At 26.4% G+C, this 17,834-nt stretch overlaps 1 protein-coding gene across 3 annotated transcripts in view; it reads right to left on the bottom strand.

Annotated features, from left to right (window-relative positions):
- Positions 1 to 8,433: 8,433 nt before the first annotated feature.
- The window catches only part of LOC135928995 (uncharacterized), a 33,967-nt gene continuing 24,566 nt past the window's right edge, over positions 8,434 to 17,834 (bottom strand). For 2 of the 3 annotated variants that reach the window (XM_065465480.1, XM_065465479.1), the window contains exons 2-10: positions 14,104 to 14,202; positions 13,577 to 13,984; positions 12,987 to 13,317; positions 11,887 to 11,947; positions 11,212 to 11,342; positions 10,901 to 11,070; positions 10,546 to 10,768; positions 9,041 to 10,424; positions 8,434 to 8,904 (exon numbers count right to left, since the gene is read on the bottom strand). In XM_065465480.1, coding sequence (XP_065321552.1) covers positions 8,541 to 8,904; positions 9,041 to 10,424; positions 10,546 to 10,768; positions 10,901 to 11,070; positions 11,212 to 11,342; positions 11,887 to 11,947; positions 12,987 to 13,317; positions 13,577 to 13,984; positions 14,104 to 14,187 — 3,156 coding nt within the window. In that variant the 5' untranslated portion in view covers positions 14,188 to 14,202 and the 3' untranslated portion in view covers positions 8,434 to 8,540. Of the gene's footprint in view, positions 8,905 to 9,040; positions 10,425 to 10,545; positions 10,769 to 10,900; positions 11,071 to 11,211; positions 11,343 to 11,886; positions 11,948 to 12,986; positions 13,318 to 13,576; positions 13,985 to 14,103; positions 14,208 to 17,834 lie in introns of all 3 variants that reach the window. The other variant, XM_065465478.1, reaches the window with a different exon arrangement.

A 17,834-nucleotide genomic window follows, 5' to 3' on the forward strand; every position in this document is an offset into this window, starting at 1 on the left:
GTTAAAGAATTGAATCAAAATTGTTATTTATATTTATTATCAAAAGCATTGATTAGTAAAGTTTATTAAAGATATTAAGTTCTGGACTGCATTAGTGGCTAACTGGAGCCATACAACATAGATAATGGTTAGTTTTTATACTAAATGAAGAGAAATATGTTTATATTTAAAAGAATTACTACATTCTTTGTGAAAAATAAATATTTTTAATATAAATTTTCTTAAATATTTTACATTACTACAATGGCCCCTACAATGAGGGGTGGGGGTCCGAAGCAACTGCTTCAGTAAATTTGATTGGGGGTACTTTTTTTGTTTTTAAATTTTTTTTAAAGTTTTTTTTTAAAATTTTATTTATTATTTAATTCTTTTACTGTTTTGTTACATCTATCATGATCAAGTGATTATTTCTGGTTTATAAATAAAATAATAAGACCCCATCCCCCCAACTTAATATTTAATTTAATATATATTGACGGAAATTTTTCTACTTATTTTTTAAGCATAATATGAATAGATAGTAGTATTAATATTTTAATTTAAATATCTTATCTTCCCTCCCTTCCTTTTCTTAGGAATAAAATGATCCCATCAATATTGTTGGAAAAAGAATTGACAAATTTATAATTGATAAATATCTAGAATTAGGAGCTCTTCAACCTACACATTATTTATTTCCCAAAGATAATAATAATAGAAACAGATTCTTTAATGAAAGCATTTATGAAAAATATTGATAATAGCAAAATTGCTAGAAATTGGATTACTTATAGTATTAATGAATAAAGTTTTTTGCTTAACATGTCTCTTATTTGGAGGTCCACACACAAATTCAAAATGGACATGTGAAGGTCTAGATATATGGCAGAATATTAATCGTGATATTATTCTGCATGAATCTTCACGGGTACATATGATGGCCGATTATAGAGGGCTTTCTCACAATAAAAATTCGATATTAAAATTTATAACACCCCAGAAAGAATGTGTAGATAATAACCGTTCTATCATAAGAATTATAATATGATATTTAGATTATTTAATATCTCGTAACCAAGCCTTCTGGGAGAACAGGCAACAAGAAGACAATATGATGACCCTTAATAAGCTTATTGCAGATTCTGAACCTGTACTAAAAATGTATATACAACAAAATGAAGAAAGAAAGAGGGATAAAAAAAAATAAGGGATTAAAAACAAAATTATATTCAAATCCATTATCATATAATAACATAAATATTCTCATTGAAACCATGAAAAATATGGTTATAAAAAAATTCAAAATGAGATTACATTTAACAGGTGCTTTTCAATCATAGTTGATGGCACATATGATGTTTCGAAATCAGAAGCAATAGCTTTGATAGTAAGATATGTTGAAAATAGTGAGACGCCGAAGCCTGTTGAAGGACTGATTGACACATATTGTACGGGAAATACCACAGGTCTCGATATTAAGCATGATATAATATCCAAACTCAGCTCGATGAATTTACCCCTTGAATTTCTAGTTGGGCAAAGTTATGATGGCTTCTCAAACATGAGTAAAAGAATCAATGGTGTGCAGGCCTTGATTAGAGTAGAAGCGCCAAAGGTAGCTTTTATTTGGTGTTATTGTCATCGATTAAATTTAATCATTGTTCAATTATGCCAATCAATTAAAGAACTTCGAAATGTTCTAGGAATACTAGATGTGATTTATATCTATTTTATTGATGTAAAAAGATATGAGGTACTCAAAAAATGTCAGTGTAATGATCTGAAAAAAACGATTTCTACGCATCAATAATACCATTCCGTAATAGTACCTTATTTATTTAGATTTAAAATGTTTTTTCATTTAGAAGCTGGCTATCGTCATATAAAGCTATTGTAAATTTTTTTTCTACTTTATGATGCCTTGAGGGCAGCTTTAACAAATTTAAAGGATTCTGAAGATCCTGCCACTTCCACTATGGCTAGTGCAATAGTCTTTAGAATATAAAAATTTGATTTTATCTTATCACTTTGTGTTTTGGATAAAATATTGTTGATAACAAGTTTGGCTTGTACAAAATTGCAAACCATTTTGAAGGATATAGTTTGCAATAAATCAAATTCAATTGGCAAAAGATTGCTTGATTAATTTGAGAAATTATTGTCTTAATTATTTTTTAATCTAATAAGATAAAAACAATAAATTTTTCGATGTTTTTTCAAAGGCACAAGATTTTATGAAGGAGAGAAATCTACTTTTTGATTTTGAAAGTTCTAGACTTCAAACATTACAATCCAAAAAGGAGAGGTATATATACTTTCATCATTAAATATAGAAATTTTTTTAGCTTTAAAATAGGTGTGCTTGCTGCACTTCCTACAACCTCATTTACTGCATAAAGAGTCATGAGTAAAATTAAATTAATTAAAACAAGACTTCGTAGTACCATGAAAGACTCATTTCTCAATGATTTAACCATATTATCAATGGAAAAAAAATTTATTTAAACAATTAAATATTGATGAAATTATAAATTCGCTCTCTCTTCCCATAATTTATCTAAATTATTAATTTAAAAATAATATTTATAAAGTATATTTATTTTGCATTTTATTTATATTATATATTAAAATTATGATGCAAAAAAAATTATTTTTGAAATTTATGGGTGTCATAAAATAATAAACATTTTTTTGAAGGGGGGGGGGGGTGGTACTTTTCAAGGGGGTACTTTTCAGGGGGATATTCTGCTTCATTCGCTCAGAAAGTGTAGGGGCCACTGCATTACCCTATTATCAATTTAATGATCTACCAATATTTTTTTGTAAATTCTTCTTCAATCAATTTTTAATTCGTCTATTTGTTAAATTGTGTTATTAAAAACTTTATTTGTTTTTAAATAAATTCTTTCTAAAAAAATTTGTTTGCTTTGAAAATTTACAAATTACATTTCTTGGTTTTTGTTCGATTTCTCCGAGGCCTATAAATTTTTTAGAAGTTTACTTGAAAGACCTCCTTCTTTATTAAAATAGCGTAGCATCATTGGGAATGTTTCGGTATCTCCATTATTTGGGCTATACAAAACTGTTAAAATTTTAAATAATAAATTATTTATTTCCTAAAATATCATTTTATATAGTTTGATTTCTAAAAATTATAATAATATTTACATCACATTTACATAATTATTATTTTCAACATCAGAAAAGGAAGGGAATATATGATTTATCATAATATTATTTTAAAATGAAACGATATTATTATTATTAAATTTTTAATTGGAAAGTTTTAAAGATTTAAAAAAAAATCATTTTATTTAATTATTCTAAATTTTAAAAATTTATTTAAAAAGTAGGAAGAATTTTTTTAGGAAAATCGGGAGAAAGCGTAAATCAATAGATGATGTGTTCTGTTAACTAAAGTAAAATATTGGGAAATTACGCTAAAAACGGGAGATCCGGCAACCTTAAATCTGCCTATAACATTATTCACTACTCCTATGTACCCTTAAAATTGAAATTAGTAAAATGAAGGAGAAGGAAATCCAAATTAATAGCAAATTATCACCCTACTCTTCAATTTTGTCAATGTCTATATTATTCCATGCCCCAAACTCCTTGCAAAATTAGAATTAGTTTCAAAATACAATTTCATATGGAGAAAATAATGTTTTAAGGGTAAAGTCAAAATCAATGAATTATCTCGATAATTAAATTAAGGATATTATTTCAATTTTACTAAATACTATATAAACCAAAATAAACGATACTGTATCCATTTCTTCTGAATAGAAAAGGTTAAAATTTAATGAAAATGATAGTGCTGTAAAAGTAACTAGAAAGTACCTATCTTAATTTTGCAAAAAAATAAATGTATATAGATACAATGTTTGAAATGTAATGGCAAAAGTTACAAATTACTTTGCAAGTTACCTTTCAAAATATATTTCCTATTTATATATAAAGAATGTTTAGAATGATTTCCCAAATTTATAATGGCTGCCTATAAAAATATAACATGTCATTTACATGCGATTAGCAGAGAAGCTTATTTTTGCAAAGCATGCATTTTAGACATTATAGATTTTGAAAATAGTTAGAATTTTATTAAGGATAAAATCTTTTAAAAAAATTAATATTGTCTTTATCTATAGATATTTTTCGGTGCAAATAAATATTATTCGAAATTTTTCCAGAGCAAATCATTATTAAATTGTGGTATATTTTTCTCAGTGTTAATTTTATATTTAATTGTACTTACATTTAACCATTAATTAAAATTTGTACATGGGAAAATTAATTTTCATAATAAAAATTTTACATTAAAAACGATGAGTTAATTAAATAACTTACAAAGTAACTTGTGATCTAACTAGTTATTTAAAATATAACTGTAAGGTATTTCAATACTTTATAACTGTAACTGGTTATTTTTTAAAAGTATCTTGTAATAATATTACATGAGATCCCATGAAAAATTTCAGAAATATTGATGATTAATCGCGAAACTAGTGATATTATATATAAATTTAATAATTTGAAAGGAAAATAAGTAAAAGTTTATAATTTTTTTAAATAATGACCAAAACTAAAATTTTTTAGAAAAAATCATTTTCATAAAAAAAAGTGATTAACCATAATTAATTTTATAAAAATGTAACATAACCAAGGACCAAGTATTATAGCCCCCCCCCCTCCCCATAAATTTCCTGTGGCAAACTTCTTCTAATAGTGTCCCCTTCACAAGCAAAATCATGGCTACGCCTATGGTTAAACCCTTGATATGTTTGAAAAATCTATTGATAGAAAATAGACACTCATGTTCCAATGGTACTTCTTCCGAATGAAATTCCCTCTTCATAGAACTTAAAATAGAAAGATTTCCTTATGGGTTTTATCATTTAAAAAAAATATACTATATCTTAATAATATTAATTGTTTAGAGTGATATGTTAAAAATCTTTCTAGTTAAAAAATGTTAAACTAATACAATGAAATATGTTTTTCCATATTTTTTTAATAAAAATTTAGAAGTAACGAGTAATGTTTTGCGTTATACCTACCGTTACTCGTTACCTCTAAAAGAAGGTAAGGAATGGCATTCCTTTTCTTCAAAAAAGGTATCGACATTAATAATGGCGTTACTTTACAGCACTATATATAACCAATTATTGCTATTCATGATTCCATATAGCAATGCAAGTAAACCGATTTCTTAATTGTTTTTTTTCTAAATGTAGTTTTTTATACATTCAATTGTTTGTTTTATTTAAAATTTTTGTATATATACGCTATTTATTGCCCATTTTTTTGCAAAATTTATAATTAAAAAATATATAATTAAAAATTCCCCATTTCGTTCCATTTTTTGCCTGGTATAGTGGTCGACTTTAAATTGGTTTAACGGCTTTTCTATATAAGCTAGAAATAAGGGGAAAAATTTAATAAATAGACTAAATCTAGTTTTTAGCTGAAACTACTTTGACCCGTTTTTCTTAAAAATATAGCAGCTCAGATCTGAAAGAAATTATTATAAATTAAAACGCCTTAATGTAGAGCCATTACCCAATTACCTATAGAATAAAAATCTTCTAAAGATCAATTTTAGGAAAACTTAAAATTGCGATTTACAATATAGGTATTTTTTTAATTTCGGGGCCTGTATTTTCCGTAAAAGGGTCAAATACGCCATTGTGCATTCATAATTAATTAAAATTTTTTGAAAGAAAAAAAATTATATTGCACATGTAAAAGGTAGTTTTTAGTGTGATGTATTTTATATCTAGGAAAATTTAAACAAATGTGAAGAACACTTTATCATGTATTAAGGATGAAAAATTATCATATAGAAAAGTTGAATAAAATTAAGCGTCTAAATAATTTAGATTGGTTAAAAACAATAAAAATTAAATGTACACTTAATTAGAAATATTTGTGGCCCGTTTTATTATATTCCTAATTTAGTTTGGTATTATATTACCTTCATTTATTATTACCTTACCGCCATAAAAAGCATATATATTTTAAATAGTCCTTGTCTTCCCCCTGTAATCAAAAATAAGAAAGAAAATTTTATTATAGGGCAAAGTTATTAAATTATATAAAGGCCAACAAATAAAATATGAATATTTAAATATACAATAAAAATTCATTATTGAATACATTATCAAACTAATTATCAAAGTATTTTATAAGATTCTAATAGCTACTTGAATAAATGCAAAAAAAAAAAAACTATACTACAATAATAAAGTAATAATTAAATCAAAGGATTTGAATTGAAACTTGAAGTGAAAGTAATTTATATTAAAATACGATGAATAATTCCCCTATCCCATATGCCTACTCTCCTTCAAACAAATAATAAAATATATTCAAAAAATTATAATAAATAAAGAAATTTTGGGACAAAGTAGTTTTTTATATATTATATTTAGGTAACTTGAAAATTGTTTTATATTATTTAAAAGTTTTATAAAAATCCAATTAATTTTATACCCCAGATGACATTGACATATGACGATCAAAATAAGATTATTAAATATTAAGTTTATTAACAATAATAATATAATGAAAATTTCTTTTATATTAGAAAGAACAATCATTATATATTTTTTTTTACCTGTTGCTGTTGGTAATGTAAACCCGATATCTACCTAACTCAACAGGTGGGCCATTTTCATTTATTTTATTTTAATTTATACAATGTAAATATACTCAAAATTTTTCTGTAAAACAAATATAAAATAGTATATAAAGTTAGCTATCAAATAAGCTAAGCAGACTTATATATAATTCTCTTTATAAAGAGGCCTCAAAACAGATCTAAAAGTTTTTAAAAAAATAAATATATGACAAATTTGAACACCAATGGTCACCCAGATAAAAAAAATTTAGCCATATCATCTTTTTATCATTGAAATATCATTGGATGTTTTTTTTTGCATAAATTTTTTTTTAGACTCTTTTATTTTATACACTTGAAAGAAACTATAAACCATAAAAAAAATTTGAGAAGAATAAATTAAGATGGTATTTGAAATGAATGAAAGTGTCTATGATTAAAAAGAAAAATTAAGGAATGTTTTAAAATCTTTTTTTTCGACATTATAAAGCGGCTACCTTTGAATTTTTTTTATTTTCTTCTCTTCGTTTTATAATTTTTTTTCTTTCTCTTTTTGATACTCCTTAAAAATCAAAATGTTTTATAATTTAAATGCTTCAAAATTTTGTTTTTTTCGTTAATAACATTTTGAATGATCATCAAATGACTCGAAAATATGACAAAAAAAATCTCGAATATAATATAAATTGTCTCCCAAAATGGGATTGGGTATTTATATAAAAAATATATTTATTTTTTAAGGAAAGTTTAATTTTTTTAAAATCAAATACCTGAGGGATAAAATTTTGGAGTTCAGACTGAATTAAAAAAAATGTCTATCTTCGAGTCTGACCCAGATTTTTTAATATATTTTTAGGTCTAACGTATTTTTCAAAACTTATTTTATTATATTGGTCCATAAGATCCTTTTTTTAAAGTTAACTAAAATTACCCAAAAAAATAAATAGCATTTAAATTTGTTTTCACTTTTGCCTGAAAATTTTTTTTTTCGAAATTTATTACCGCATATTAATTAGTATTAGAAGAGGAGAGGGGAAAATTGGGCTATTTTTTTAAAAAAAAAGATTCAAAGATCGCAACTTAAGTTTATTAACATATAATATTATATATATATTCAAATGATAATTTCTAAAATTTAACACCTGTCTATGTTTTAGTTACCTTTATTTTATTTTTATTTATGTCATTAGAAATTTCTCCAAAATGTATTTACCTTTCTATTTTCTAAAAATATCTTAATCAAATTTGTGTTGTTCGCAAAAGGGCATATATGAATATTTTTTATTTAATTATATCATTATTTTATAAATTGAGTATATTATGTTAATTATGTTGAATAAATAAATTACAAATTTAATGCCAAAGAATGGGAAAAAATCAATAAATTATTACACCAAATCGAAGATAATATGATAATTATCACCTATTATTATATAATTTAGAAAATAAAAATTTTGTCAGAAAAATAATCTATTTTTCCATTTATAAAAATCACGTAGATTAATTATTATGTATAAATGGAAATTTGGTATTCTCTTTGTTATAAATTTTTTTCTTAAAAATATATAAATATGATGAATAGCAATATAAAAGTAACAATATAAATTAGATTCTCGTCACATAATTCATAAAAATTTATATTATTTTAAAAAAATATATATAAGAGTTTTTTGGATGTGATGATTGATAAGTTAGACCTCTGCACTGTGGTATATTTTACAAATTTAATTCCAAAAGTATATACTTTTTCAGAAAAATAATTTAAAAAAAAATATTCCTTAATATGTTAACGATATTTAGGATTGAAGGATCGAATTTATAAACCGGTTAAGATTATTTTTCATCGAGTTATTTTCGTTAAAAAAATATGTTTCCCACATTAAGAATAAAATCTCCTTCTATCTTTTAGAGTTGTAAAAAAAAGTTGTACTGAATTCTTTTAGACTATACTAGCGTAATTCTCTATTCCGTTAACTTCGCATTTGTTCGAAGAAAATTGATTTTGTTGTTCTTTTAACGCGTTGATACGATCGTGAGTTTGGAATTCATGTTCGGGCTCGGTACAGTAAGCGTAATACCCAGGTAGGTTAATGATACAAGGGGGCGAATTATCGTTAGAAGAAGCTATATATTGTGGGGACGATGTGGTCGTAGGTGAGGATTTAGAATTCGTATTGTCGAGATTAAGCTTATTTGATATGACAAGATTGTTAATTTCTTCACGATTGATCAGACTTTCGGTCAAATGGGAGTTCGACTGAGGTCTCTGGTTATTGTGGTCTAAGTGAGTCTTTGGCATGGTGCTGAAGATTTTTAAAAAAGAAAAACATTTAGGAAACAATTAAAATAGTGTTTTTTCAATTTAAAAACAAATATGTGATCACTTTTATTCGTTTATATCATCGCACGTTAAAACATATAAATTCCTTATTTTTTTACTTTATTCGTTTTTGGGGTTCGTTGTAAATGGCTTCGTAATCAATATTGTTGTTGGACATCTTGTTATTTTTGGCGGCATTTAGCATGTTTTTATTGACACCGCTATGAAGGGCTGAATATGTCTGGGGGGTATTCTGCTTGAACGTTGAAGATTTGCTGTAATAACCGTCATCAAGAATATTTTCACGTAATTTTTGCTGGAATATGATCTCGCTATTCGTGCTGGAATTCAAAGAATCATGGCCTACATTGTTTTTGTCATAACGATAACTATCATATGTCGCTTCGTAGGAACCATCCGTTTCGTCAAATTTTCCGAGTTTATCTATCTGAACATCCCGATTGTCGTTGTTATTGTTCAGAGCTTTACTATATTCCGAACATCCTTTGTTAAGAGGTTTGTAGTAATCTTCCCTGTGATACAACTCTTCGCCACATTCACTCTCATCAATGGTCGGCGGTATTTGGAGAGTATTTCTGGCCAATCCAGCTGAAACTTGGTGGTTTTTATTTCCAGAATTTTTGTTCTTCACATAAGATCCATAAAAATTATTATTTTGAGGGTCAACGCCATCAGAGGTTTGATTCGTATCGTTTAGTAATTTTTTCTTGTAAACAACCAGGATTCCTATGATGGCCAGGGTGACGGTCACGAAGGAAATGCTGAGACACGCGATCATGATCATTTCAGTTTTAGAAAGGAAAGAAGGCATGTTACCAGTCTCCTTTGTGGCAGATACTGCTGGCGGTTGACCTAGGAGTGCAGAATTAATTGGCGACTCTTCTTTTTCTTCCTTCTTGATAAATTCTTCTTTATTAGTCATGGTGGCGGTTTGATCGAATTTATCCAAGTCCCCGTTCAACATCTTATCTGCCTCGAGATCTTGTCTCACAGCCAATGCTTCATTTTCCTCGATGAGAACTGTAACGGAACAATCTTTTCCTTCAAACCCTGGTGGACAATTGCAAGAGTAATCGTTGATCAAGTCAGTACACGTTCCCCCATTAGAACAAGGTCGGGCTCTACAGTCCGGGATGTCTATTTGGCACAAGCTTCCAGTGAACCCCGGAACGCATCGGCACACAAAAGACGAAGAAGGAGAAGCACCTCCTTTACGTTCGTAACATGTGGCACCGTTCAAACAAGGGTTTATGTCGCAATGACTTTGAAATAATTTTGAAGAGTCTGGAGACGACAACAGGTTTTTAGAGTTTGGAGAGGAAATTGGTAAAGATTTGGATTGTTGGTTGATTAACCATATAACTTCCTTTTCGGAGCAGTCCAAGCCAGTGAAGCCCTTTTGGCATAGACACTTTTGAGAATGTTGTTGAGTTGTTGTGGTTTGGCTGTGTAATGTTATCTCTGTTATAATGCATCTACCATCTATGAGTTTTATTTTTTATTTTATAAATTTAAAGCTATATAATGTGTCATTATTTGAACTATTTTTTTATATTAAGCACTCTCATAAATGATTTAGCAAAATATAGTAATGAATGTTTACCATTTTTGCAAGTGTTGATTTGGCATTTGGTTTGCTTAGTTTGGCATTGTAGACCCGTGAAGTTTGTTGAGCAGGTACATTTATATCCTCCGTCTGTTAAATCTGAACATTGGCCCTGATTTTGACAAGGGTTATCGGAACACGTGAATGTGTTAGTATGGCATCTTTTGCCAACATAGCCGGGCAAACATTGGCAAGAATAGTTGAATTTTTCTCCCGATAACTTTGAAAAAGAAATTAAAGAATTATAATTTCAATTATTTCTTTATAAATATTTTTCCTTAACCATAAAATATTTTTACAAAAAATTAGATTATATCATATCTTCAGCCTAACAATATCTAGTTCCTTTTACTTTGCAAGAGGCATCGTTTAGGCACAAATTTGAATCGCATTTGGATATATCAATTTCGCAATTGATTCCAGTGAATCCTTCTGGACATATACAGGTAAAACTACCTTGGCCACTGTTAGTGCATTGCCCCCCATTTTTGCAAGGTTTATGATTGATGCAATAGTTGAGATCTAAATTTAATTTTTTTTTTTATTTAAAATATAATAAGTAATTTTTAGGAAAGATATTAAGAAATATACAATTCTCGATGAGAAATGATTGATGATAATTTTAATTGAAAAGATTTATATAAATAAATAATATAGGTTTACCTTGATTGCAAAACAGTCCTCCCCAACCACTTTGGCAATTGCACTGCCAAGGTTGGTGACAGGTGCCATGTGAACAACCAGGATATCTTATGCAATCTTCACAGTATTTTCCTTTGTAACCCAATCTACACCTATTTATTTATTATTTAAAAATATTTGTTTTAGTTAAATTTTTTCTCAAATTGGCTAAATATATTTATTAAAATTCCATATGGTTCGAGGGCTTGCTTACAATACCAATACAATACTATTGTATTGGTTTAAACAATATTTTCATTATATTGAATGGTTAATATTGGTATTCCTACAACTTAGACAAAAAAAAATCCATATTTTCTTTATTTTATTATTAAAACTCTTGATTGCACTCAAAATAAATTTCATCAATTTCAAAATGAGGGTAAAAGCTGAATGATTTTTTCACGGACTAAATATAATTAAAGTTTTAATTTTTCTACATTTTTGAATTCAATTACAATGTCCTAAATAAATAAACAATACGAAATGTATTTCCAATAAACAAAAAAATATTGCTATTTTAGATAACCAAACATTGGTATTGTTGCCAGCCCCCCACCTAGTTTAAACTTTAGAAAAATTTATATTTATATAATTTGTAAAATAATAATTGGAAAAATAAAATATTATGAAAATTGCAATTTAAATTTTATTTACCTGCATTCCCCAGGGTTTTCGCAATAACCATGTTCAGAGTGACAACCTCTAGCACAAACAGCTAAACATTTTTTTAAACAATAAGTAAGTTTTATTTAAAATGTTAACTTATTATTTATATCTAATACATTAGGAATCTCGCTTTCTCTCTTTTAGATTAAACCCACCCTGCATTGATAGTTATAGTGGTGGGGGAAATAACTGTGAATACAGGGTCATACTTGCCTTAAAAAAAAACTCCGCCAAAACTTAGTGCGCATCCTCAGAAGAAAAATTAAAATTTTATAAAGTTTTTTTTTCGGGTGATATTGACAGCTGTTTTACAATTAAAAGAAAATTATCTTTTTTTTAAAAAAAAAATAAAGAATAATAACGAAAAAAAAATTGTTTATTATTAGCGACACCTTTCATTTCTTTCTTTTTTTACCTTTACACAAAAGTTATTTTGGTGTTTGTATTGTGGGACATCTGCCCTACACTCCCCCCTTTCATCTATCTTTTTTTTTAAAAAAATCCAAATGTTTGTTTTTTAAAAAGAAAGAAACTAAAAATTTGCAAGGTGGTTGACTATTTTTCCATAAATTTATATTTAAAAAAAAAATTATGAACAGTGGTTAGTTTTTGCTTTAAATTTAATTTTTTTAAAAAAATTTAAACAAAGTAATTTCAAGGCGCACGTTATCATTAATAAAATACTAAATGTATCCACTAGAAAAAAATTTAAAAATATTAAGAGTTTTATTTTAGAAATATTAAAAGTATAACATTTAATTATAAAAAAATAAAGAGCGTAAGATTCGAGGCACACGTTATCATTAAATAATACCAAATGTCCCCCTTTTTAAAAGAAAGAATAAAAAATTTTTTTTAGAGTTTTAATTTCGAAATGTTAAAATTACAAAATATAAATTTCATTTAATTATTAAAAATAAAAGGCCTAAATTCCTTAAATAGTTTTTAATTATTTCTTTTTTTTAAAAAAAATAAAATGAATATAAATCATGATTAATAAACCCCAGTCCAAAATACCCCATTTCTTATTTTTTTTTCTTATTCGCGCTTACCATGTATAAAAATTTTATAAATAAATAAATTTTAACCTTGGGTACAATATGGCCCGTTCCAACCTTGCTTACAAATTTTCTGACCATTTCTGCCGCATAGGTAATGCCCGAATTTATCGTCCCTAGGCCGACATAAATTAGCACAATTTTTTCCGAAATAATGTCTGTCGCAAACTACCCTGTAAGAATATTTTAGTTTTGAGTGGGTAGATAGATAGGCATCCGATGTCCACCTAGAATCAGCTGAAACCGATTTTTGAGTAGCTAGTTTGATTAAGAGTCTTTCCTGCTCGTTGGAGTTAAGGTGATTGATATTGTTTTGGAGAGAATTATTGTGCCACGCCTCTATTATGAGCGAAAATGTTCCCTACAAATATGATTCCAAAAAAATGAGAATATTACCGAACAATGAAGGAAAATATTTTTTTGTAAATAATATACTTTACTGACGCCACTAACAACATACAATAGTAGTTATCAAATATTCCCTAGAATTTTAATGTTCTTAATATAATAAATAAATTATTTTTTAATTATAAACTATAAATAAATTTTCATTAGACAAAATTACCATATCACATTTTTTTTTTAAAAAACAAGAACAATTATTTGGTATATATAATTACCGGCCAAGAAAAGGAGAAAGGCAGTGCGTAAATGTGATCGTGGCCGTGAAAACTATTTCCACCCAAAATAGGCGTCATAAAACTGCCGAAGGTGCAAGATCCGGGAGATTTACTCTTGACACTGCCAAAATCGTCTTGAGAAGCTTTATCGTTCATCAGTTCTCCGCCAGCATCTGTCAACATGGAATGGGAATTTCCGGTAGACTTAATATTGGCTTGGTAATGCCTGAGGCACACGGTAAAGTAAGTATTGCATTGGCCTCCACCACATTTAGAACCGCCGATCAAACTGTCGCCCTTGTTGTCATTTTGATCAGGAGAATTAGTGCAACAAGTTCCGGTCTTGTCTACCCCTTTATAGTTTTCGAAGGAATTCAACCTTATCTCAAAAACGCCAGAGCTAAAGCACTTTAAAATAAATTTAGAAAAATTTAATTTAAAAAAAAAAGGAAGAGAAAGTTACATGTGTTATGAAAGCATTAGATATCATGAAAGAAAAATAATAATATAGATTTTAGAAATATTACTTGATCTATGAAAAGGTTGAATAGCAGGAATATCAGAAAATAGGGAACGCCAGTTCTAGGGAATATTTTGTCAGGAATCATCATCGTTCCAGAGAATAACTTTACTTCAGAAAATTAAAATAAATTTTATAATAAATTTTAAATTTTTTGTTTTTTTGGAATAAATTTTATGGAATGTTTTGCCACGCGTATTTTCCAATTTATATATAATATAATTTTTTATATTTATAAAAGAAATAATTTCTATACTTTACATTAATTATTTAAATTTTTTTTACCTTAAAAAATAATATATATAATATTAATAAAATATAAATGCAGCAACATGTGGCATTTTATAATATTTTTGTAAAATATGGGCATATGTGTTGTACATTGTACAGTTATTATATTATTATTTTATAATAGAAAGGTATATATTTTTTTTAGTATATAGATATAATAAAGGTATAACAATAATAATAATATAAATTTTATTAATAAAGGTGCAATACGAATGAATTTAAGCAGGGCGTCTCAGCCCAATCAATATATATTTTAGAATTCTTTCTACCCTTACAACATCCTAAAATTTGGGAAAATAGTTTGAAACTTTTTAAAATATATGCTGAAATCTATAATAAGAACATCAAACGTTTTAATTTAATTTTTCTTAAAATAAATTTAGAAACTTAATTTAACAAACACAAAAACGTGCTTTATAAAATAATCATCTCTGTGGTAAGCATTTTGTTAGGGATTTTTATATAATTTAAAAAGTTTTTTTTTTATTATTAAAATAAGAACAAATGTCCGTTATTACTATATATCCCTTCTTCCATATATTATTAATTCTTGTATAATATATTTTTTTAAAAGTTAAGTTTTCTAATAAGGACTTTACCCGACAGAAGGTTAATATAATATTTAATAATGTTCTATTGTCTGATAAAAAAAAAATTGTTTAAAAAAAAGTAAAGAAAAGAAAATAAGGAAAGGTGGAAGGAAGGAACATAGGTATAGGTGGACATTTGTCTTTTTATTTAAACAATTATTTTTATTATAATGAAAATATACATATCTATTTCATTGTAAAATTTTTAATTTTCTTTAAAAAAGTTTAAAATATTTAGTTTATTTTTTGCAAAATAAAAAATATGAAGGCACGTGCAATAAGAAAATAATTATATATAATATTATGATGAAAAGTTAAAGTTTTTTTTAATTTAGAATATTGTTACCGGTGGTCAAAGTTTTTTTTAAAAAAAATTATATATATACAAGATATACCTTACACCAAAAAATATAAAGGCATTATATAAGCAACAATTTGTTTAACATTATTTGACTTACTTTAATGGGGTTCCTGAGTAGCTCACTTATAATTTATATTTATCATTGATTATTAAATAATTTTTTTTAAAGAAGTTATGATTTTTGTTTATATGAATATAAAGAGTAAGGGCATTGTGAAAGAAAATTCCTATTATTTCCAGGAAATTTTTTTTTGTATTAAATAATTGAGGGTGCAGATGTAAAGTTAAGATATACGTTGTTATTACTTCTTTACTACCTCATGACGACTATTAAAATTATAATTAAATTGAGATAATTATACTTCGTCATTAGAGATCTGCAAAGTTAGGCCAGGACCGTACCCGGCCCGGCCCAAACGGGCTTCGAGCCGGGCTCGGGCCTAACTTTATTTAAAATAATCGGGTTCGGGCCGGGCCTAATATTTTTAAAAAAATTTGGGCCGGGTCGGGTTGGATTTTGTAAATTTTTTTAAATATATCGAAATTTATCAATTTTATATTGAATTTTTTATGTAAAATAAAAATATTTGATTTTATTTATTGAAACTAAACGACATATAACATATGTCTTTTATTTTGAGTAATTATAAAGATTAATTTCTATATTTAAATAAATTTGGGAAGGGCTAGTTCGGTAAATTTTTTTAAAAAAATTTCGGGTTCAGGCCGGGCCGGCAAAACTTTTTAAAAAAATTTCGGGCCGGGCCGGGCTTGAAAAATTAGGCCCGATGCAGATCACTATTCGTCATAACTTAGTTTTGAATACAAAATTTTAAAAAAATGTTGTTAGGAGGGGTCTTTTAACTCACCAATTATTTTGGCGATTTACTCAACATACCTCTAGTACAATGAGAGAATTTAGTTTATTTAACAGGAATATTAAAAATGTATGATAGACCAGGACAAATTTAGGAAAACAGATAAAACAAGCTTTTGTATATTTATTTTTTTAGACTGCTGCAATTTTTAGTTTATATTTCTATATACTCAAAAGTTTGAAATGCAATAATAATTATAAAAAACTTTGCAAAAAAAATAATATAAGAATAAATACCTATCTATCTATTACATAGATATAATTAATATTATAAATATATTTTAAAATAATTAAAGTTTTTACTGCCAAAGTATATATTTTTTTTTATTGATAAATTACAACCAAGTTGTCGGTCGGTGTTATGTCTCTTTAATCATCTTTATTTAATTCTTTGTATTTTGTCCTTCTTTTTTTTTATTTTAAAAAAAAAATATAATTTTATTTAAATTTACATTTTTTCATCCACCTTCTTAATCGAGATAATAAATTATATTTATAATTTATTTACTACTTTTTATTAAAGTATAATCGAAGATATATTGCTAGGTAGGTAATTTATTAATAGTGGGAAGATTCAAACATTTTGCATAAAGGTAGACAGAAGTATATTGATTTCAGAAAGGTCCGCCCTTGACTGGGCCATTAATTTTTCTATAAAGGTTTTTAACGCGACCCTTGACTCTTTTAGCCAGGAATGACCAGCTAGCTGAGATTCATAACAGGCTGCGCAGATCTCTATCCCTAGGCTCCCTCTAAGTCTTTTCTAATTTACACATATTTAGAAATTTTGAACTAATAATATAACTATTTTTCAACCTCGTGAAATTTTCTAGCTTGAGCTTATCGTTATGTTCATATTAGACTAAATTTATAAATATTTCAGTATATTTTATTGGTTAATTTATTATAGAGAAGATTACAAGAACTAATTTTATCTTTCCAATTTAGTTTTAAAAAGGAGATTGAATCAATAAAAAATTTTGTTTTATGTTTTATAAAAAAGTTTAAAAAAAAAAATTAAAGTAGCAATTTTATTATAAAAGTGTTTATTTTAAAGAAAACATTCTTTTTATCCAATTTACACAAGTGTATCGCATTTCAATATTGAAATATCCTAAATATTAATATAATTGTGTGTATATATTATATACTTGAAATTTGGACTTAATTTTTGATTTTGTATATTTTAAATAAAAAAAAACAATGGGGTTTTGTTTTAAATTAAGTTTTACCTGTTTAAGTATATAAATAGTGAGTTTTGATAATATGATATCACTCGAATACTTTCAAGTTTGTTGTTTTATATATATAAACGTTATAAAATAATTTATTTTAAAAAATTTTAACGTAAAGTATCAATTTCTTTTGATTACAAAGTTGTTAAATATTTTGTGTTTTTTTTATAAAAATTATAAATAGTAATTTAATACAGGGTTGTAATGTATGCAGGTAGAATTTAAATCATATTAGACATAGTGGTCACATTTAAAAAAAAACATCTTAATTTATGGGTTTTTTTCTAAATGGTTTCATTTACTTATAAATATAATTAGTCTTTTACGAACTTGCCTCTTTCTTTATTGTTGAGGCGCCTTCTCTATTAAAAAAATGCTTATAAT

This window comes from Gordionus sp. m RMFG-2023, chromosome 4 (genome assembly GCF_954871325.1).
Source record: "Gordionus sp. m RMFG-2023 chromosome 4, tfGorSpeb1-WG-v2, whole genome shotgun sequence".
Lineage (NCBI taxonomy): Eukaryota > Metazoa > Nematomorpha > Gordioida > Chordodea > Parachordodidae > Gordionus > Gordionus sp. m RMFG-2023.